Source organism: Ctenopharyngodon idella, chromosome 5, assembly GCF_019924925.1.
Source record: "Ctenopharyngodon idella isolate HZGC_01 chromosome 5, HZGC01, whole genome shotgun sequence".
In the NCBI taxonomy this organism is placed as follows: Eukaryota; Metazoa; Chordata; class Actinopteri; order Cypriniformes; family Xenocyprididae; genus Ctenopharyngodon; species Ctenopharyngodon idella.
The window spans coordinates 22731090-22753724 of NC_067224.1; the positions used below are offsets into that span (position 1 = coordinate 22731090).

The following is a 22635-nucleotide window of genomic DNA, read 5'->3' on the forward strand; positions in this document are numbered from 1 at the left end:
CTTTTTTTATTTTGGCCTTTTTATATATAAATAATAAAATGAGTTCAATGAGTTTTAAAATTAATTTTGAAATGATGGATCGTAGATAAAAGTGTAGTTTGGCAGAGTGAATTAAGGTTTAGGAGGGACAAAAAGTGTACATTTCAGATACATAAAAATTTATTTCACCCATTCTCCATCACAAACGTTGCCTGAGCCACTTAAACAAAGCTCAATAAGTCATATAAAAATAACATGTAAAACAACCATTAGAACACTACGAAATATACAGTTATGTGCAACACCATCATGACCAACAGGACAGTTACACACAGCACATATGACAGAAGAGGAATAAGCATGTGTTAGTTGTCAGAATCCATGTCACTGTCTCCTCCAACAGATCTGAATTCTTCACTGTCCTCCTCATCATCACTGAGCTGTGCCTGTGTGAGAACACTAGGCCCTCGCCTTCGCTCATCCTCCTCCTCCTCCTCTTCTTCCTCTTCACTTATCCCGTACACCTCCTCTCCATCCCGCTCTCCTGTCCTGGGGCTGGACACCTGCCTTTGCATCTGACTGTCTCCATCATAGTAGCTGCCATAGCTATAACACACAGGAAGTGAAAGAGTGCATTTAGAAATGAGAAGACAGGTGAGAGAACATTTATATGTTTTATTAGACTGCAGATTGTTTTATTAATGAGGTAGAGATATTGTACTATCATTTCCATCACGTTTATGCTCACGTGAAGTTCCCCTGCTGCGCTGCCATGAAAGTTTGTAATTTGAAGGTGTTTTTAAGTCTTGTGGTTTAAAAAGCAGAGATTTTAATGAAATGCACTCAAGTAGAGCCACTGCTCATAGTGTGCTCGAGTACTGAAAAGAGTTCTTTTTGATGCCTTACTGGGCTTCAACGGTCAAATATACACACTTGTGTGTCCAAATGCCCGCCGTTTATGTCTTTAGTGAACATAAACAGTTGAGAAAGAAACAGATGTGTATCTTTACATTGGATCCATGTATTCAGTCTTAAAAGTGACAGCAACCTCATATACCTGCTGCCGTCTCATTAATGTTAATCAAAAAAAGAAAAAAGAAAAGAAAATCACACTGCTCTTGACTGAATAACTTTAGTAACTTTAATAAGAATAAATGTATATTTAATTTACACAGTGAAGACTATGCAGTTTTTTTTGAACATTTGATTACTTTATACAATTTCTGTAGTATTTCTTATTTCTAGTGCTTGAAGTTTTTCAGGTGTGTCTGCTCTATTGTAGTTTTTTTTGTCCTATTGCTTGTAATTAGTTTCTTTGTTCTCATTTTATCACTGACTGCTTACTTTGTTAATAATATTCTCAGCCCTGAAACTCAAGCTTTTTTCCAATGTAACATTGCTAACATTGTTTTACATTACAGAGAAAAGGGCATTACCAAGATGTACTGAGTAAACTGACTAACATAAAATAACTTTTGGTGAATGTGTGTGAGAATGACAAAGTACTAGGTATTAGGAAGCACATTTGAGACTTCCTAAGAGACAATGTAGAATTAAACAACTACATATAATAAATAAATCACAACACCCACTGAAGTACAATGCGAACATTAGTAGTATCAACTTGGTTAATGGGCTACCAAACAAAGACTCTAGCATCCTGCAGCTATTGAAGAACAGTAGCATATGTATAATACTGATACAAAATCATGATTTTACATGGAATTACATCAGCCTTATTTGAACAAGAATATGTTTGTGTGCATGTATTCTTACCTGACATTGCTGTCCTCCATGTGTGTTACCCCATCAGGCCCCTCCCCCTCATAAGACATCATACTTTCATCCTGCTCTAGTCCAATCCGTGTGCTCTCCTGATGCCCCAGTTCAGCATCACTGTCACTGCCACTCTCTGACAGTTGGATAGCTTCAAATTTAGAGTAGAGAGTCAATGTTACATACACAGCAAAATTCTCTCTCTCTCTCTCTCTCTCTCTCACACACAAATATGTCCTCATAACGTAACTATGTCCTCATATTTATGTCGTAATACCAGTGTAATACCCATGTCATTATACAAATTTGTGTCCTCATAAATCACAAAAACGCACGTGCACGCACACACACTTACAAGAGAATGGATTATCCCCTTCCTCCTCACTGGCGTCGTCTTCTGCATCTGACATCAACAGATCCTGGTAAAGCACACTGGCCTGTGGTGGCCGGCTGGAGCCTTCATCATCCTCGTCCTCCTCTTCATCTCCATGTATTCGCCTCTGTGGCCGCATGAGAAGATCGTCATCATCATCATCCTCGTCCTCATCATCCAGATCTCCCTCTTCAGCCTAAAAGTACATACAAAATTCAAATCTCTGACACTGATCTCTGACACAAATCATTGCATTTGCTTTGATTTAAGTTAATATTGTATTTAAGGTAACACTTTACAATAAGGTTACATTTGTTAACATTAGTTAACTACATTAGTTAACATTAACTAACAATAAACTATCAACAGCATAAAATTAAGTGTTAATCTCAACATTTATTAGAACATTTTTAAGACCAAAAGTTGTATCCGTCAACATTAATGCAGTGAACTAATGAACATTTTTAACTAAAAATATATTGCTCACAATTAGTTCATGGTTGTTAACGCATTATCTAATGTTAACAAACAAGACTATATTGTAAATTGTTACCTATTTTGTTTAATGCATATTTTTATTTTATTCACAATAATTGGTTAATTAAATCAAACAGTAAGGGGTAAAAAAGGGACTGAGAATCCCCTGTTGAAGACCCCTGGTTTAAAAGGTGCACGTGTTTATTACCGGAGCAGGTGTTTTAGGTTTGCCATCATCATCTTCCTCAAATCCTTCTATGTCCACATCAGACTCCTCCTCGCCCATTCTGCCTCTGCCGTGACGACCCTAAATAACGTACACACAACAATGTACTTCAGGACAGTGTGGAGGCAGGAGAGGGAGAAGGACAGGACCAATCAGAAAATGCATGCAGCAGACGATGTATAGATGGACAGATGGAGGGAGGGATGGATTGATGGAATTAAAGGCACAATATGTAAGATTTCTGGATTAAAATATCCACAAAAAAAAAAAAAAAAAAAACACTAGAACATTATGTTGACTTGTGTACTTAAATTATCCCAAATGTTTTCAAGAATGTTTAAATCCAGAGAAATAAGCAATTTTAACCAGTGTCCATGCGTCGCCCATCAATGACATCATACCCGTGTTACCCTCGGTTTCTGGTTTTATTTTGTAGAAACCATGGAAGCACCAAAAGTGTTTCATTAGACAGGTGAGCAACTGTTTGGATGGATACATTCATTGACAGAAAACTAATCATGTTATATAGCTCAACACAGTAAGTCTTATTGTTTAAATCTCATTTTCTTGATATACAGCGAGTACCATGTTTTACCATGCCTAATATCAATCTAGCTTACCGCAGTGTGCATTAAGTGTCTCATAGTAGCCGGCGAGCGAACGCAGAGTAGCACTATAACTTTCAACACATAAATGTATATAATATAATAAACAGCGCTGCTTTACCCCACATAAGCTTGACCAGAAGAAGCAGAAGCGGCGACTGCAGTATAACAAAAGTTCCGCTGCTCTCGAGCCGTGTGTCGCGCTCGTCTTTCATTAGCAATCGCTTCAGCAGCCTCGTTTCTGCTTGCACAGCACTCGGCCCTGCTCTGCTTCATACTACAGTAACGTTAATAATCTCATCCATGAACATGATTTCTGCCCGAGTCCCATCCTGATTCTTTTCCACCGGCTGTAGACATGAAGACAACACCTCCCATGATTTTGCGAAATCAAGGCATCATCAAGCTACGCCTTCGTTTTGAATAAGCGACATCTAGCGGCGAAAATTTACATATTGTGCCTTTAAGTTTTTTTTTTTTTCAGTTTAGGTTTTACATTTTTTGTACATTAAAACCTTAAGAGGTGTTTCAAAACTAAAAAAAGTTGATGGCTGCGACTTTGGAGAAAATGCTACAGATTTGCCCCTGTAAGCAGGATTTCAGTTACAGTCATTGTTCTTGGCTGGTAATTGTCTCTGGAAAAAAATCTCATTTAAAAAACAAACAAACAAAAAACAAACAGATTTTGGATCAGATTTAGCTCACTAAAGACCAGTTCTAAAATCATTCCTAAACATACCTAATAGTTGAAGATGGGTTAGAAAGCAAATCAAGCAGCACACAGAAACCATCACAGGGGTGGGTGACCACAAAATGGATGGATGAGAGGACATATCTAAAGGGGCAAAGCAAGCCAGCCAATAAAATGGACGAAAAGATGGATGGACAGAGGAATAGATGGATGCAGAGAGGGAGAGAGGAATACCTGCCCCCCTCTTTTCTCAGGGGTGGGAGGGATTAGCGTAGCCTCGGCTAACAGACTAGAATCTCCCTGCAAACTCACAGACACACTGTTCTCACACACATCAGGCTGAAAGAAAGAAAGAAAGAAAGAAAGAAAGAAAGAAGGAAAGAAAAGAAAGTAAAGAAAGAAAAAGCCCCAGACACAGAAAGACAAATAAGTTGTAATAAAGAGAGGAGGAAAAGACAGGAACAGTGAGGAAATGTGAATCAAACAGCAGTGCAGAACGTTCGGACTATGAACGAGAGAGAGAGTACAAGCCTTCTGTTCTGTTTCTGGCAGAGTCTCTTATGATGACATGCTTCATTTCACCTGCTATGAAATACACTTGCACACAGAGCAGTTGAGACACCCAAGACCATGCCCTCAGTGTGATGTGTGTGTGTACCTGTGGTGTGTACGGTCCAGGAGTCAACGGGTCTAAGCTCTCAAGGTCTGCAGCGTCCAGAGCAGCTTCTTTAGCAGTAGAGATGTCCTTCTCCAGTTGAGTCAAGTGTTCGTCATACTAACAGATAACACATTAAACATCTCAAACACAAAGTCAAACAAAGCACACACAATAGCAAAGAACTCCTTCACTCTCACAAAGACGTACCTCTGCTAAAGTCTGCTTGCAGACATTCACAATTTCCAGAGCTGTTTTGGTATAAGGACTATCAGGACCTGAGAAAAAAAAAAAAAAAAGAATGCATACAAATGAGAAATCATGATTTTTATTCAAAATGAAACAGCATTTTCCTAACTAAAAATATTCATGTATTTCTCACCGTTGTACTTGACACTGTTGGTGTGAATGAGACCAACATCAGAAAGAAACACCTCCCGGTTCTGATACTTGTGTTTGGAGATGTTCTACACAAAACACACACACACACACACACACACACACACACACACACACACAGTTCAGAGATTCTGAAATAAACCACATTCCTACTGAAGTTTCTAGTGTCCGCACACAAATATTCCTGACCTTACGGAGACTGTCCAGATCCATGGGGTTGATGATGACTTTATAATAATCAGGAACAAATTTCTTGTTAACAGGATGATGGAAGGGCCAAGACTAGAGAGAGAAAGAGATATATTAACTAATTAAGAAAGAGCAATTCACTTTATTTTTGCTAAACGAACATCCTATGGAACTATCAAAAACGACAGATTAGCTGGACATCTTTTGTTTCGGTGTTAAAGCTGCTGAGCAAGTTTGTTTAATGTCAAAATACTTTCGTAGTTGAATGTAAAAATCAGCCCTAACTTTGATATGTGGATTAAAGATGGGTTTACTTGTATAAAGTTAAAATAATGTTGATTCTCACTCATAGGCTCTTTAAGACCTTTGATCAGACATGGCGTTACATCATTTTATTTTATTTTACTGCTTCAGTTTTGTTTCTTGGTTATGTTAATTGGGGTAATAATATCGCTCAATTTAAACTGCAATGAACGGGTTTGTTATCTGTGCACTTGTTATTCAATGTAGGAAAATCCAAAAAGAAATAAAAAATAAAAAAATGAAAATAGGTTAATATTGCCCAAACTTTAAGAGGAAATTGACTTGCAGTTACTAACACTGGATAAAATGTGTGGAAAATCCTCAAATACAAGTAATTATAAAACATTAAAAGGTAAAACAGTAAGTGGTTGCTCACGTCAGGGACAGCCATCATCTTCTGTGTGACAATGTTGTCGAGGATGAAGGAGAAAGCGACCTGATCATCATCGTCCAGAAGAGGATTAATGGCTTTTTCCAAACGAACCAAACGCTCCTCTTTCTGCAAAGGAAGTAACAATAATTACTCTCTCTTTTCAAGTGTTTTTTTTTTTTTTTTGTCCTAGTAAAATATTCATATCTACCTCTTTCAGTTTCTCATCACACAGACTCAGCATCGCTTGACTAACAAGGGTTAAAGGATGCTTTGCACCTGAAAAATACATATATTAATACATAAAAATAGATCATGACTACATCTATTCTGAGTAAATACCCTAAAAGATTAGTTCTCTCAAAAATGAAAATTCTGTCACCATTTACTCACCCTCATGTCGTTCCAAACCCATAAAACTTTTGTTCATCATCAGAACACAAATGAAGATCTTTTTAATAAAATCTCAGAGATTTCTGTCCTTCCATAAACTACGCAACTACCAATTTGATGCTTCAAAAAGTTCATAAAGAGATTGTAAAACTAATCCATATAAATTAAGTGGTATATACATTGATTAACGCACACATCAATTGTGGCAAACAGAAGCTCAAGCATGTTTGTTTGACGTGCGAGAGCCAATGAGGTTTGTTCTTGTGTGTTAAGCAAGTACAGTTGAGCTACTTTTTATGTTCACTGATCAATGTTTATATGTGAATAAAAGCCTAAATTCAATCTGTTCATCATATAAAGCATGTCTCTTCAGAAAAATTGGACTAAACCGCTCAATTCATATGGATTAATTTTAAGATCTCTTTATGAACTTTTTGAAGCGTTAAAGTGGTAGTTGCGTAGCTGTCAATGGAGGGAAAGAAAGCTCTTGGATTTCATCAAAAACATCATTTGTGTTCCGAAGACGAACGAAAGTCTTACAGGTTTGGAATGACATGAGGGTGAGTAATTAATGACAGAATTTTTCATATTTGGATGAACTAACCCTTTAAATTCCTATATGCACATGTAAAAAAGTACCATTATACGTTGCACTATTTTTGAAGATGAGTTCAACGCTCTCTCTGAACTCTTCTCGTGAAGGGTACATGCGCTTGCGAACATTTTCACGTAAGGTCTGCAGGTCCATCGGCCGTGTGATGATCTTGTAATAATCCTTAACCACTTTGCCATTCACAGGAGTGTGAAACGGGTACGTCTGAGAGACAAACACCATATTCAATCAATGTGTCAAAGCATGTTTTACGTCCAGTATATAACATAGGTGAATGTGTCTTACATTAGGAAGGTCCCTCATGTCATTAATGATGCTCTCTAGGACTGAAGAGAGCGTGACCATGGGGTCTGTCCTTCTGCGATGGATGGACTTATGAGGACGCTGAGAGAAATATAGAGAGTATAATGAAATATGATGGCACACTAAGATGCTGCCATGTGCTGATCACTCAGGGTCTACAGGAATCTGTGAAAAACTACTGCACAAACAAACACTTAAAACATACTCTTACATTGAGGTAGTCACAGTGCACTGTTGTCCCCACACGTCTCTTCTTTTTAGGAGGAAGCTGCTGCTTGGGGAACTTCAGAACCAGAGATTTCCTCCGCACTTCATCAGCACTGTGAACATATTAATCATGTATCATAACAACATTACAAATACTAGCACATTTCAGCAGCTTAGAATAATGAATGTAATGAACAGTATTTTGGTAAATATTTTTAATGTTATTATGCATACAGCATATTAATTACTATTAATTAGTGAGTAAATGGAGACAGAATTTAAATTTCTGGATGAACTAACCCTTTAATGTTTGGGAATAGTCATTTTGACATGCTTTGCGATTAGAACTGTGACTGACTGCATTGATCATCTGAACTGAAGCGCATGTGCAGGAGCGGCACTCCTCAAAGTGAAAGCGCAAACATTTACATCACCATATTACATTTAGTTTTAGTAGTGTGATTATTCAAAGCATTTGATGGTTTATTTTTATCATGCAAGTGCATTAATAGCAGGAGAGGCTGGACATAGCAAGCACTGGCAGAGTCTGTGTGCACACGGCTTGTCTGTGTAAGAGATCCAATGAATGCCTGCACTGAAAGCATAAGTGTACTGCGTGAGAAAAAAAAAATGAAAGTTGTCTGTGCCTCTGCATGCTTAATCCACTCCGTGTGTTTTGATTATCAGCTCGCACACACCAGCTATATAGGCGTAAATATTTAATTTGTTTAACAAATGTTTAACATGCTATTAATTTGATACATTTACTTCATAGACATCCTTCTGTGATATAGCCATTCTGCTCTCTGTTTGCTGTTGTCAATGTTTCTTTGTCACAAGCACTGTAGTGTACATGCTACGTGGTATCAGTTGTTGGTATCGGAGTATTTAAAGTACGAGTACACAAGCGCAGAATTGGGCCCGATACTGGTATCGCAAATGGGTGCATCCCTATTTAAAAAAAAGTCCACAAACATGTTATGCAACTACCATGTCTGTATTACCTCTCAATGAGCTGTTTTCCAAGCACAATCTTGGTTCCTTCTACTTTAATGAGTTCTTCATTGTCATTGTGGATCACAGTCTTCTCGAGCTCCTCTTCCTGCTCCTCTGTCATGGCCACCGGATTAGAAGGTGGGGCATTAGTTTGATAGTACAATGGGCAAAATTTATTGGTTCTCATGTGGCCAATTGCACCACAAGCTCCACACTTTAGCTGTAGACGAAACCAAAAAAATTGCAATCAGTCTGTGCAGACAAATATGATGTGCTCATTTCATTCACAGCAAAACACTTTCAGAAGAATTGATCACATCAGTGATAAGCAGGAGTATTTTTTAATTTTTTGTACCTTCAGGTCTGGTCGTTCTTTGGCCTTCTTGGCCTTTTTCTCAGGTGGACCTTTAAATTTGTCTTTCTCCTGGTTTCGTTTAAGGCGTCGCAGTTGCTCCTGAATTCTTCGCCTTTCCTTTCTCATCTCCTCCCTGTGCTGTTCATCGAATAACGCAAACTTGCGACTGCAGAAACATGAAGAACAAACACAGACATTGTTATTAATAAAAATAACAATTTTATTTTATACATTTATTAATAATAATACATTTTTTTTTTTTTTTTTTTTTTACATTTGTTAATATTTATATTAAACATTTTAAATAAAAGTGTGTTCAAAACTATATTAGTTTTTGCTGTGTACTAGTACCGACTACTGAACTTTCAGTTTAACGACAACCCTACTAAGAACACAAACAGATACTTACATGAAGTCATCATCCTTTGTGGTGCGTATACGCAAATAAGCGTCTATAACGGCCGGTTTGCGTACAGTCTCACAGCGCACATACTCTTTGCCATCCTCGTCACGGAATGTGCGATAAATTTTCAGCCTTCGCCCTGTTGCTGAAGAGTTCAGGCTAGTGACGGAAGAAGCGTCATCATCTTTGTGAGAGCTGGTGGAGAGCGCGCTCGCTAAAATGCACAAACAGACGCTGTGTTATTAGATACAAAGAAAGACAATGATCTGGGTATAGACGAGGGCTGGGTTAAAAAAGTTGATTTTAATAGATTCTCATTATGATGAACTGATATCGATTCTTAAATCCCAAGAAACAAGATTTTAGTCTATGCTATTTTTAGTTGATGAATGAACATAAAATGTTTAACCTTTAATATTATAGTAATGTACCAAATAGTGTTCCCTGTATAGTTAACAGCATTAGTTGAGATTTTTTTTATGTACTGTACTTGATACATACCCTAAATAATCGATATTGAATTGAAATCAGAATTGAATCGAATCGTAAACTCGTGAATCGAAATAAAATCGAATTGTGAAATTTGTGTCAATACCCAGCCCTTGCATAGACAGTTTCAATTTCACACACACGTACAGCCTTTGCGTCGTTCCTTGCGGCCCCTCTCTCTGTCATTGTCCTCTCCCATCAGCATCCGCTGCAGCTCTTTTCTCTCCTGTTCTTCTCTCTCTCTGCTGAGCTGAGAACTGGTCTTCTTATTCTGCAACATGTTTTCTATGTTCTTGCCCATCTCCTCAAAATCACTATCTTCTGCTGAGCTGCTGTCTGTGTCTGTTGATAACACCTCTGTGGACTCCAGTACTCTAAAAACACACACATTAACAGTTTATATGCACAAGAACATTGCAATATTAATCAGAATTGTCATATTCCTATTATGTAACCGTCGTGTTAGAGTTAGAATGAGCATAAACAGTGCTACTGCAAAACATTTTTGTTGTGAGATATTGCAGAATGAAATGCAGAAGAGTTCTGCTAGTTTCTCTCAGGTTCTCACTTGTTCTGCAGGTCAAAGATCCTCTGGCACTCCTCTTTGTAACGTTCCTGATGTTCTGCTACAGAGAATCGAGACCCACGAGCAAATTTACTCATAGGCCCCTCCCCTGAACGAGCCTGTTCAGTAGACATGGTCCTCACGACGTCGATCACCTCCCAACGGGAAAGTTTCTTTATCTAAATACACACATACATACACATATTAAAGAATATAAAGGCAAGAGACTACAAAATGACCACCAATAAACATTATCATTACGGAGATAGTCAATAACATTAAAAAAATTACACACAGCACCTTTATTCACCTATAACTATTAAGTGATTAGCTTAATCTGAGGTCAATCAGAGACTGTATCTTTGATTAGTTCAGTGTCACCTCTTCCTCAGGAACTCCAAACTTGCGGAGCAACTGTTTGGCATTTTTGAGTGACAAGCGTCTCAGATCTGCATCAGTCCCCGTCACAGTCTTTTTCACTGGCTGGGGCTCCCGATCATCCTGAGCATAAACAGGAAACACAGTGTTTAATAATGAGGGTGTGTGGACATTCTCATGCATCTGAAACATTCTTAATGGCCAGGAGCTGTGCTAAATGATCAAAAAGCATGTACCTTCTGCTGTGTAGGTTTGTTAGGGACTTTAACATATGAGAAACCTTCTCCACAGCCGGTGGGGTCAGCAACCCCTGTGACCTCCAGGAGACACTTCCCCTTCATGGCTGCAATGAACGCCCGAGTTGTGTTCCATGGCGCAGTTCGTACCTGACCATACCACCACATTAATAAAACCATAAATAAGACAAATACCATCCAGCATAAATACAATATTCAAGTTTACTTATTTAACCCCTGACCTCATCATCAATCTTCATCTGGAATTCCTCTTCATTCTCTTCCTCAGGTGCAAAAAAAGACTTTTCACCATAACCAGCATCCTGGGAGAGAGAAGTGTACGTTAGCTGGTGTGGCTCTGTAAGGAAAGTGTGCACATCGGGATAGAAAGCGCGCATGTGTAAACCTTTAGTCTCTGCTCCGCAACCAGCATACTGTAGTACGCACAACACTGCTCTGGAGAAACCATTGCTCTGATCTCCTCTTCGGTTGGAAGCCGGAAATCAGGTTTCAGCACCCACCAGTTCGAATCCATGCCTGATAAGAGTAGGTATGAAAGAGCTTCAGCACAGAACACAAACTGCATCTGCTACGCAAGAACTGCAGACTCGGATGGCGCTTTCATACTGACAGCATTTCTGCTGCATAACAGACCTGCAGTTTTAAAAGAAAATACATTGACTTCTGGTTTACTTCGATGAACTTCCTTTAATAATGGCCATAAATTATAAAATGGTCACTGGAAGTGTGTAATTGAAATGAATACAAACTTGCTCGTCTTGAGATCTGATTTACACCACATTTACATCTTACACAAAATGTAACCCAAACTGTAGCTATAACCTGCTAAAATCATCTGGATTTAGACAGATTTACAGCATAGAAAGTTTTTATGTTTGGATCCCTGCTATCTGCAAGATCCCCGTCAATCTTGCAGACGTCTTTTTTTGTGGAATGCTGTAACCAGTTAACATGGGCGCAGTATGTGTAAAACGAGGCAGAATTATGTGATCTGGTGTATTTCCTTAGCTTTCTGTTCCTGTCCTACCTTCCCAGTAACAGGAAAAGTACTTGCTGCATCTGTCAATTCTCCTGTCTGACAAAACACACACACAGTAACTGAAAACATTTTTTCTTTCTCTAAGTTCCTCCTGTTTTCTATTCCCTGTGTATTTCTTAATGAAAATGACAGCAGGAAAACTTGGGCTAAAAGTTGATCACAGAATTTAAGATGAACATGTGTGCATGAGAGTAAGTGCACCTGTGCGTTTGAAGTCAGCACAGAGTTTGAGGCGTTTGCGGATGCTGCTTTCAGAGTGAGAGGGAAAAGCTTTCTTGATGTCCTCCATACGTATACGGCGAGGACGATCTTTACTCTTCCAGAACAGACGATAGATGAACACCTACAGAGAGAGAAACTATTTAATACACTCCATGAAAACCCAACAGGTGTTACAAACAGGATCATTTCAAACTTCTATAGGTGTCCCACAGGGCTGGATGCTGGGCTCAAGACCAATTCATAATTGTGTTACTCTAATCTGCATGTACAACTGAAGATGTTAAATACACCAAGTAGTCAGCTCATAGTAGTACTGTCCTACATAATCAGCCATTAGATTTTCAAAACTTTGCTCATCCATACATAACTTATCACTTGTTAACATGCAAGCAGAATAAAAATTGGGAAGGCAGGAATGGGTGCTGCTGCTACCTGTAGGAAATCTCGAATGTGTGTGTTAGCTCGTTTAGAGTTGGGCCCTGGCACCTCATAGAGAGGGCACTCCTGACCAACAACAAATATGTCCACAAGCTCTCTGATGAAGTAGCCCTGCCTTGTCCGGATAATCAAGAAATCAGTCTCAGGCATCTTATGTAGATAGATGGGAGCTCTGAACAAGTTATTTTCAAAGGCCTGTGAAATACACACACACACACACACACACACACACACAAGTGCAACATAATTCAGAAGAACAACAATTTAAGGAATTGCACAATGTGATAAAATAAAAACATGAACTTGAAGAAGGTGGCAGAGGGTGACAGGATTGTGTAAGTGTGTCCATATGTTACCTGCAGTAGTTGTCCAGGGTGCAATGATCCCAGGAATGGAGAAGTGTGACAGTAAACTGTCTCTCCGTATTTACAGTCAGGTGCTCCTGGGTCTTTACCTGGTTTCTACAGACAGAAACATTGACAATGCCATCATCAGCAGTGACCTTAGACTTAGAGAGCCAGATCCAAACCAAGACCTCAAATTATTGAGACTTAGATCTTAGGCTCAGACTTGATCTAGTTCGAGTCCCAGAAGATTAAAATCACGTTTATGTTTCAAGTCTTCAATCAAACCTTACTGGATATCTCAGTGGCCTATGTGAATTTGTGACTTACTCTTTTGTAGTAGTTCTTGATCTTGGTCGCCATGCCAACTTGCATGAGAAGGGGAGGATACTCCTCACTATATTCAGCCAAAATCAGGTCTCCATCTTTTCCTGTCAGATCCTGAGCTGTGCGCATAAAGAACATGTCCCCTCCGCCCGATGCTTGACGCTCCTGCTCTCGCATCTGAGAGAGATTTTAAAATATAAAAGGACAAATGAAGGACAAGTGTGAACTTTACCATGTCAATGTATATTACAAGCAAACACACACTCACTGTCACATTCACAAACACACAAATTAATTCTCAGGCTGTGTCAGTCTACCTTAGCCTTCTTCTTGATGTGTTTGAGGAGAGGCTGGGCTGGGTGCGGGCCAGGCTGGGACAGTGCTCCAAATGAGTACTTCTTCAGGGAGGGTCGATGAAACTGCCGTAATTTCATGGGTCCCATGTGAGTGGGAAAGAATGGCTGCCTCAACTCCACAGCAGGAATGGAGTGCTGAGGAAAGAAATGTTCACAGAAGAACTAAATAAGAGAAAACTGGCAAAAGAAAACAAGGAAGTCAAATTGAATGAATAAATTTACTCATATTATTGTGTTGTAGTGTTTCATCAAATGAAAACGGCACTAAATAAATCTTACACTGTTTTTAGAGGGTCATTTTTACAATAAACCTATGCATATGCTCAGAAAATACAAAGGGATGTTAGCTCAAAGAGACCAGATTATTCAGATCAGACTCTGGGTCCCTATTCACATCCCTAGTTCCAATCCCCCACCTGGATGATGTTTCCTCCAAAGCTGCCCCTGAGCCCCTGCTGTTTAGGGTAGTAGAACTCATCGTTCGACAGATTCCAGGGATCTTTAATCTCCGGTTGGGACATATTCTAGATCAGAGTAAAACAAAAATGTCACATCACACAAATTCACCTACTTTTCACATCCCTGCCTTCTTTTCCTCACTCAACATTTTGTCCATATTCATCTTACCTGTTGAGGTTCATCTTTGATGACGCCCGTCTTTCCCAGCAGAATGCGACTTTTTTTCAGTGCTGTCTCTTTTTTGTTTTCTTTGGAAGGAGAATGAGATGCTCTCTCCTCTTTTTCATCTGGGATCTCTGCAAATACAGTTCAAGGTCAAATGTTGGGTTCCATGTACACTTGCATATTTTCGTTAATGGCCCTTTAATTTTGTAAAGCAGTGGTTCTCAACCAGGGGGCAGGAGCCTACTAAGGGGGCTCAAGATGAATTAAATTTATTTAAAATTAGACAAAACAAGCATTACAACAAACTAAAACAACTAAAAATGAAGATATTTCTTGTTTTAATTCACCCTCTTACCACCTTTTTTTCTTTTAAGATTCAGGGTTCCTACGGTCTTGGAAACCCTGGATATAAGAGCTAGCCCTGATTTAAAAGTGTTATTTCTAGACCTTAAAAAGTCAGCTAACTCATGGTTATTTTCATAATGAATATACATTATTTTAGCTATGCAAAGCTCTAAAATGTTTTGTCAGGTAGAAATTGTGAGATATTGTAAAATATTTTTTTATATTTAATTCTTATACAGTATATAACGAAAAGCAAGATAAGTCATGGGGCCTTCGAATATTGTTGTAATCAATAGGGAACCTTGGAGTCAAATTGGTTAAGAAACAATTTTGTAAAGGCAGATCACTAGCAAAGTAATTATCGTTAAGTACATTTGACTAAATAATAACTAATAATGATTTACTATAAGTGAACTTCCCCAAAGTCTAAAGGCGCCTCTGTGGTGAAAATAAAGTTTTTAATGTTGTTTATATGTCTATGTGGTGTGTCAATATGCTTTAAGACAAAACGTGCAAATTAATCAGTCAACACCATTGCTGAACATTTTCTCCTTAAAACTGCAGTTTACCAAAGACGGTCTCAAAAACATAATCAAACATATAATCCAGTCTATGTGCGGGGCAGGCTTTAGCACATTATTAACTATGCTGCGAAGCAGGGGTGTCTCAAGAGAAGTCAGTTTATCCCAGTGTATTTTTCTATTGACATGAAGAATCGGGTACATTTAGCAATATAGCGGGTGAATTATGTATATGATGTATATTATGATGTTATGATGAACTATATGACTTTCTCCACTGATGTAGCGTTTGTAAGGATGCTGATTTTTAGAAGGCAGCTGTCTGACTCCAAGATGGTGAATGGGAACATGGTTTGTGTAACATTAGCAACACATTATTACATTACACTGACTAGACGAGCCTGTATAATTTGCTCTTCCACTTCTTCTGAATCAGTTTCTGGTTAAAACATATACGGCTGAATTAAACCAGTATTTCCACTTGCCATTGTGTACTGTTTACTACAGTAAAGTTGACCGAGTGGATTAGATAATCCGAGCTGGTGTGAGTGAGTGGAGGCGGGGACTAATATGCATATTCATGTATCCGAGTATACTAAATGAAGCAAGGGTGTAGAGTTACATTCAAGCTATTTTAAGGCATGAAGGATTTATTTTCACAGGAAAAAAACATCTAAATATGTCATTTTGGTGATCAAAGATGAGTTTTATGGGATAAAATTAAAATATAATACCGAGTATGATGTTTTCATCATTAGGGTTGAGGGTGAGAATGGGAGGAGAAGGGAGGCGGTCCATGCTCTGGTCATCCCAGATTATGTTGTCTTCCCAACGTCCATACACAAGCTCCTCGTTATCAATCGGGAATATGGAGAACCAGGGAGTGTCATCCTCATTAGCAACTGTAAGAAAATAAAAATTAAATTCTTCTATTCTGAGCCCTAAAGAGTAGATATGCTTCATTAAACTCAGGACAGTACCTTGATGATCATGATTATGTTTGTCTCTTTTGGAACCTGTTATGGATGGAGTTTTGGTCAAAGGAGGAGGGGTCGGGGGTACCAATTGAGAATTACTGCGACTTAGACCTGTAAAACGTGCACACATTCATTCCACAGATCAGTTATCCATCAGGACATATGAATATGTTTTTGATGTGAAGCACTGTCAGTGTTGTGAATGTACATGTGTGACCTTCTCTGTGTATTTGTTGCATTATGGCTGTGTTCTCTCACCCTGCTGAGCATTGTAAGCATTGGCGTTACGGGTCATGCTAGTAGGAAGCCACCCGGCCAGACTGGCACGCTGAGTTTTAGTGCCCTTGTGTTTCACATCATCTCCATTCCAGATGATGTCTTCCTCCCACTGCAGCTGGGTCACCATTAAAAACAACTCATCCTGCATCGGAGACTCCTCATCCCCCTGCTAACACATACAGACAAAAGCACACATACAAGTAATTGGGCTGTCTGTAACTATTACAACTGACTGTACCTAATGTACATGTCACATCACTGTTAATGGAAAACAACCCCTGATATACCAAATGTTTCTATCCCCTTTTTTTGCAATGTGGAAGTGAGGTATTTTCTACAAATGTGACTTCATTATCCACTATATATAAATAACTATAACAAAGTAAAGTAAACTGTAAAACTATTTGAGTTACAAACCACTGTATTTGATTATGATAAAAATTTTATATATATATACACACACAGTATCTCACAGAAGTGAGTACACCCCTCACATTTTTGTAAATATTTTATTATATCTTTTCATGTGACAACACTGAAGAAATGACACTTTGCTACAATGTAAAGTAGTGAGTGTACAGCTTGTATAACAGTGTAAATTTGCTGTCCCCTCAAAATAACTCAACACACAGCCATTAATGTCTAAACCGCTGGCCACAAAAGTGATTACACCCCTAAGTGAAAATGTCCAAATTGGGCCCAATTAGCCATTTTCTCTCCCCGGTGTTATGTGACTCATTAGTGTTACAAGGTCTCAGATGTGAATGGGGAGCAGGTGTGTTAAATTTGGTGTTATCGCTCTCACTCTCTCATACTGGTCACTGGAAGTTCAACATGGCACCAAAGATATAATCAAATATTTACAAAAAATGCGAGGGGTGTACTCAGTTCTGTGAGATACTGTATATATCGCACTTCGGTTGCTCAACAACAACAAAGCTGGAGAATCTTATCTTATGCAGCAAAATTACGATTGTCAGTAATGGTGCTCAGCCTTACATTGTTCAAACCTGAGTCGGACACTGATGGAGAGAAGAAGTTACAACTTTTAGAATGCAAATGGACGTTTCTGAACGGTTAGTGGATAAATTTATGTAGTTGCTATGGAGTTGATTCAACTTATAAACTAACATGTGCAAATCATGTTAATCTTTTGTGCAAATCCAGCACTGAATTGACCCTCGTTTGTGAAGCAGTCCGGCGTAAAATGACGGCATGGCAACAACACTCAACTACAACAACTCTTCCTCTTCTCTAAAGCAGCCCAACATGGCCTCGCCCCCTTTTTTGCATGTTCTCAGGGGCAGAGTTTATTTAAATTTTAGGGTTAGTGATGTCACTAAACCGGGAAGAAGCTTGTTGTAGTCCCTACCAACCATTTGATGTAGTCCTTAAACAGCAAATTCTTTAAAAGAAAATATCTCCCTTTGCATTGAACTTTGAGCGTTGTAACTTTGCAGATGTTGTTTATGCTCAAACAGCAACATTACACATTAAGTAACTAAAGTAAAAAAAAAGTGAAATCATAATCAACCATCCTTTTAATATTCTATGTTTTAGCTTTATTTACCAATAACAACACTGACCTCAGCTTGTGCTTCTTGGGGTGGTTCCTGCTCAATGACTGGTTCAGAAACTGGTGGATTTGCAGTTTTTTCCGCTGCATCAGTACAGTCTTGCTGTTGGTCATCTCTGAGTTTAAACCCATAATGAAAGCCGCTGCCATCCTCTGGGACTCCCAGCATGTCATACCAAAGCTGTGCTGGACCATAACGCCACTCTGCCACTTTTGGCCTCACCTCAGACACCTTATCACCTTCACCAGATACTTGCAGGAACTTGGACTCCACTGGAGCCATCATGGTGATCTACAAAGAAACAGACGCTAAGATAAAGAGGGTTTTCTTCTTGATCCCATCATAATAAAGGTCCTTTTTCTGAAGCGACCAAGTGGACATGTTGTCTGTCTGGATTACCTCATCATCAGACAAACACTGCTCTGGTGGTGGAGGTAGTGCATACTCATAGTCCCATCCTGATTTTTTCTTAGCCCCTGGCTCAGGTGGCTGCGATTCATTGTCACCTGTAGCCATGTCTGACTGTGGCTCTCTCTGCTTTCGTTTCCGTTTCCTACGAGCACTTCGCCATACAGATGGCATGTTCTTACCGGGACCAAACAACCGCAAGAACCGCAACACCTGGTAGATCAAAAATTAACACTCACCATGAAACTGCAAACAAACTGCTATTGGAGTGCAAATGAGTTTAACAATCTGATGAAGTGTGTAATCAAACTTTGGATTATTTCTAAGATATATTATGTGCTAGTGTCACCTTTCCAGGTCTGAACTCAGGGAAGAGCTCTGTGACTCCAGGGAGGGCTTTAGCAGCATCTTTCTGCATAATGCCTGCAAGAGGGAGGGTGAGACATCCTGCCTGTCCTCCTGTCCCGGAACCCTGAGAAGGTCGATCGCTCTCACTCTCACTGTCTGATGAACTGCTGAAATCAACTTTGTCACCCACAGATGATGGAGCGATAATGGAAGGCAGGATGATACCATCACCTTCATCAGTCACTACAAAGAAAAAAAAGTGAAAAAGGCAAGATACAATAAGAGATGTTAAAAAAAAGCATAAGAACACTGACACAAAATTCAGACTGATTCATCTCTTAATCACATTGTCTCATTTACCACTGCTGTTCTGAGTGGGTGTGTCTTCTTTCTTGGCAGGGACTGGCAGACTAGGGGGAGGGGGAGGAGGCATGAGTTTGGCATCAACATCCTCACAATCAGCATCGTAATCATCCTCTTCATCTGCACACCAAAATACACACGTCAGTAATATATATATATACGTCAGTGTTTTCTGCACCAGTTGTGCCTGTGTGTACCTGTTTTCCGTGATGGCTGCAGGTTGCCCATGGCCTGTCTGTATTTGCGGGTTTCATCTTCTGCAACTTCACTGATATCCGAGTAATCAACTGCATCATCTGTGCTCCTTACCCATCCTACATCAACACACACAAATACTGCAAAAAGTTAGGTTATTTTGTCACATTTTTCCTCTAAATGCACATTTCTGACTGCTTGGAGTGACATTTCTCAAATAACTAGTCAGAAACAGACCCTCTGCATCAGTGTTGCTCTGATCTTGATCTTGCTCAGCTGTTTCCTCCTCACTGGCTGTTATCTCTGTAATGAGCGAACCCAAACCCAGAGAGCCCAGACCAGCCAGGTGCTTCTTTGACTCCTGACAGAGAGAAAGAGACAGTTGACAAGCATATATAAAATATGAAGGTCATCATTCTTTTTTAGCCTCTCTCCACTAAGGCCGAAAATGGCATTTTCGTTTTTTCATCCGAAAGAGAAAAACATCCGAAAATATATGCCGCCCCACCCCTCCGTGTTCAGTGCTCAGGTTTGACACTCGCTCTACCCGTTATCACTGCACGGTGTGACACTCCGCTCAATATTCGGCTCTATGCACGTGCAGAGCTTACTTGCTCACAGCCTAATGCGAACGCTCCACTCATGTACCGCTCATTATTGGCTTATTGAAAAAGCAAAGTCCGCTCAAATAACGCACCATGAAATTTCTATGTAGTAGTAATTCTGTTTGCAATAGCCCTATACTGTGCCTTGTCATGGTTTGGTATAGCAGTGCTGGACAATGCTGGTAAAATGAAGCTACTGATCGGCTCCCCGCTACGCTCTGCTCACATGCTCTGATAATAATAGCTTTGTAGGACTATACATTATTTTGATATTTGGTCAAAAAATAAATCCGTAAAATCTGATTCTGTTGCATTGAACTGAATAACACATTGATATTTAATTAATATTAATATATTTGTCCTATTTTAGTGTTATTTTCAATAAGTGTTATTTTATTGGCTTGCATTTTTTAAATTCAGTACCATTAAAATTATTGAATTTCATTAAAAAGTCTAAAATACAAAAAAAAAGCTAATTTAAAATAATAAATCATTTTTAAAAAGCATTTTTGGTTTCAGCTTTCGGACAAGTGCATCCAGAATTTTCGGTTTCAGCCCAGAATTTTAATTTCAGTGCATTCCTAATTCATTGGTGGTTGGTTAGATGATGGCAGATCTGAATGCGAGTTTGCAGTCATTTGTATGAAAGGAGCAGGGACTAAATGATTGGAGAAGTCCGGCATACATCACAGGAGAGAAGTCACTACTGAATTATAACTTTTAGATTACAAATTACACAAACTGAAACATGAAATATTTCCATGTATACATCTCAATAAGATCAATAACATACAATTAGAAAATAGAAAAGTGAGAAAAAATAGGAAGGTGAATTTTCAACTCATGCCGATATCAAGAGACATTCAAGAGCAGGGAGTTAGTTACTTACTGTATCCAGCACACTGTCATCTTCCAGCTGTCCATTCTCATTGATGTTGCCAAACAGAAACCCTGTCAAGTGGAAGGGCCGGTCCTGGTCCTCATCGCTGTCCGAGTCCGACATTCTATACATACAACAACAAGATATACTAGCATTCATCAGCCCACCACAACTTATGAGTCCATGAAGCAACATAATGGATATTATTTCTGGCAAAGTCAGGTAAGCCAGCAAACATTTAGTAGTTACTTATAATCTATTCCTTTTGTGGGACTCCAACTTGCAACCTTTCAGATTTAAGTTCTTTAACGACCACACAACTCTCTGATTAAAACTACTCAGTCAGAGTTTCCATAGAATTAAAAAGCAAGTACATCACCGCTACACAGTTTATAGGCTACAGGAATTAATGGAGTATAACTGACAATACAAGAGAAGAGCTAGGAAAAGAGATAGAGGAGATGTTCCGCTTCAGTATTCTTTTACTTTTAACCTGCTTTTTAGACACTGTTATGACTTCAGCATAATAATCTTTAAGAACATGTACCTGCTCCTCTGTTGCTGTTACCCGGCTCGAAGGCCTCTGGATCCTCGGGCTCGACTGAAAATCTGACCGAAGGAGGAGCTCACTGTCTCCGGTCGATTAGCTGTTAGCAGCCAGCCAAAGGGAACGCGTAAAAGCATACGCGCAAAAAAAAAAAAAAAAATGTTGCGTTCAAGAATAGTATATGCAAACTTAGTTTGTTTAATGTGTAGATATAAATAACTCAAAAGGATTTGGCAATGAATTAGCTGCTGCAGTATGCGCGGGTAGAAGCAGCAGCTCTGTGTGTGTGTGTGTTTCTGTTTGTTGTGTTCGGAGCTAATCCAGTTTATTTGACTCCCCCTACAGGTCTAAAGATGCAGCTCCGCACTGGAGAGTAGAGCACATATTAAATATTGACTGCATTTTTCTCTGTTCAATTTAATTTGCTAAGAGGAGGGTAATTTGCTTAGTTAACTGAATTAAAAGTGAACAAAACAAAAGAAAAACTCCTGGAGAGACCCAGCCCGTTTCATGGGATTATAGAATATCCTGGAATTGCTTTGATGTTTATTTCCATATATTGTTATGGAAATACCAAAGCTGAAAGTTGGCTATAATCTAATAAATATTTTTATTTTTTATTAAATGCCTTAATGTTTTTGGACAAAAACAGAACCATTCAGTGTATTTAGGGCCAGAGCACCAATGGTGTAAGGACCCTCTTGGTATTGTTCTGTTTATTATTCCTAAATTGTGATTAAAGGGATAGTTCACCCAAAACAATCTGTCATCATTTACTCACCTTCATGTTGCTGTTTTATTTAAGCCATAAATGTTTGGTATGACATGAGGGTAAGTAAGTAATAACAGAATTTTCATTTTTTGAGTCAACAATCCCTTTAATGACTATAAGTTTGGTTTATTCAGTTTATTGCTTTTATTAGTAGTTGCCAAACTAAAAACTACTAACTAGCCATTGCCTAACACATGGTTGCCTAACAACCATTGCCTAACACATTTGTCTGATATTTAAAATGTTGAATGTTTAATTTACATGATCTAATTTATATGTATATACCATTAATTGACGGTTAATAACACTGGTCTACAGCCAAAATGCTTTTGAAATAAATGTAGTCAAACTGTACTAATCCTGGGTCACTGAGATTGAAAATTATGCTTAAATTTGATAATTGGCTCTAGTGTTCAAGATATGCTATTGGGTCAGTAATACAACAGTCTTAAAGTTGTCTGTTTTG

General features: G+C 38.8%; 1 protein-coding gene across 5 annotated transcripts; it reads right to left on the bottom strand.

Annotated features, from left to right (window-relative positions):
• Positions 1 to 137: 137 nt before the first annotated feature.
• On the bottom strand, positions 138 to 21718 carry taf1 (TAF1 RNA polymerase II, TATA box binding protein (TBP)-associated factor). 5 transcript variants are annotated; one of them, XM_051894309.1, is made up of 41 exons: positions 21398 to 21718; positions 20860 to 20974; positions 19603 to 19726; positions 19368 to 19484; positions 19168 to 19290; positions 18809 to 19050; positions 18451 to 18672; positions 18061 to 18342; positions 16454 to 16640; positions 16199 to 16306; positions 15953 to 16120; positions 14356 to 14483; positions 14145 to 14252; positions 13690 to 13863; positions 13376 to 13549; positions 13058 to 13162; positions 12696 to 12896; positions 12243 to 12384; positions 11388 to 11518; positions 11224 to 11304; positions 10982 to 11131; positions 10749 to 10868; positions 10371 to 10546; positions 9950 to 10176; positions 9320 to 9527; positions 8911 to 9076; positions 8564 to 8775; positions 7558 to 7672; positions 7335 to 7433; positions 7076 to 7253; positions 6255 to 6322; positions 6050 to 6172; positions 5371 to 5463; positions 5165 to 5249; positions 4993 to 5060; positions 4786 to 4902; positions 4362 to 4466; positions 2814 to 2912; positions 2111 to 2324; positions 1756 to 1906; positions 138 to 585 (listed from the first exon to the last, which is right to left on the bottom strand). In XM_051894309.1, exons 2-41 carry the CDS (start codon positions 20971 to 20973, stop codon positions 345 to 347), a joined length of 5946 nt encoding a protein of 1981 aa, XP_051750269.1. In that variant the 5' UTR covers position 20974; positions 21398 to 21718; the 3' UTR covers positions 138 to 344. The 5 variants fall into 5 exon arrangements, with proteins under 5 accessions (XP_051750269.1, XP_051750270.1, XP_051750268.1 ...); XM_051894310.1 differs by having other exon boundaries at positions 7564 to 7672; positions 16454 to 16643; XM_051894308.1 differs by having other exon boundaries at positions 16454 to 16643.
• Positions 21719 to 22635: the final 917 nt, after the last annotated feature.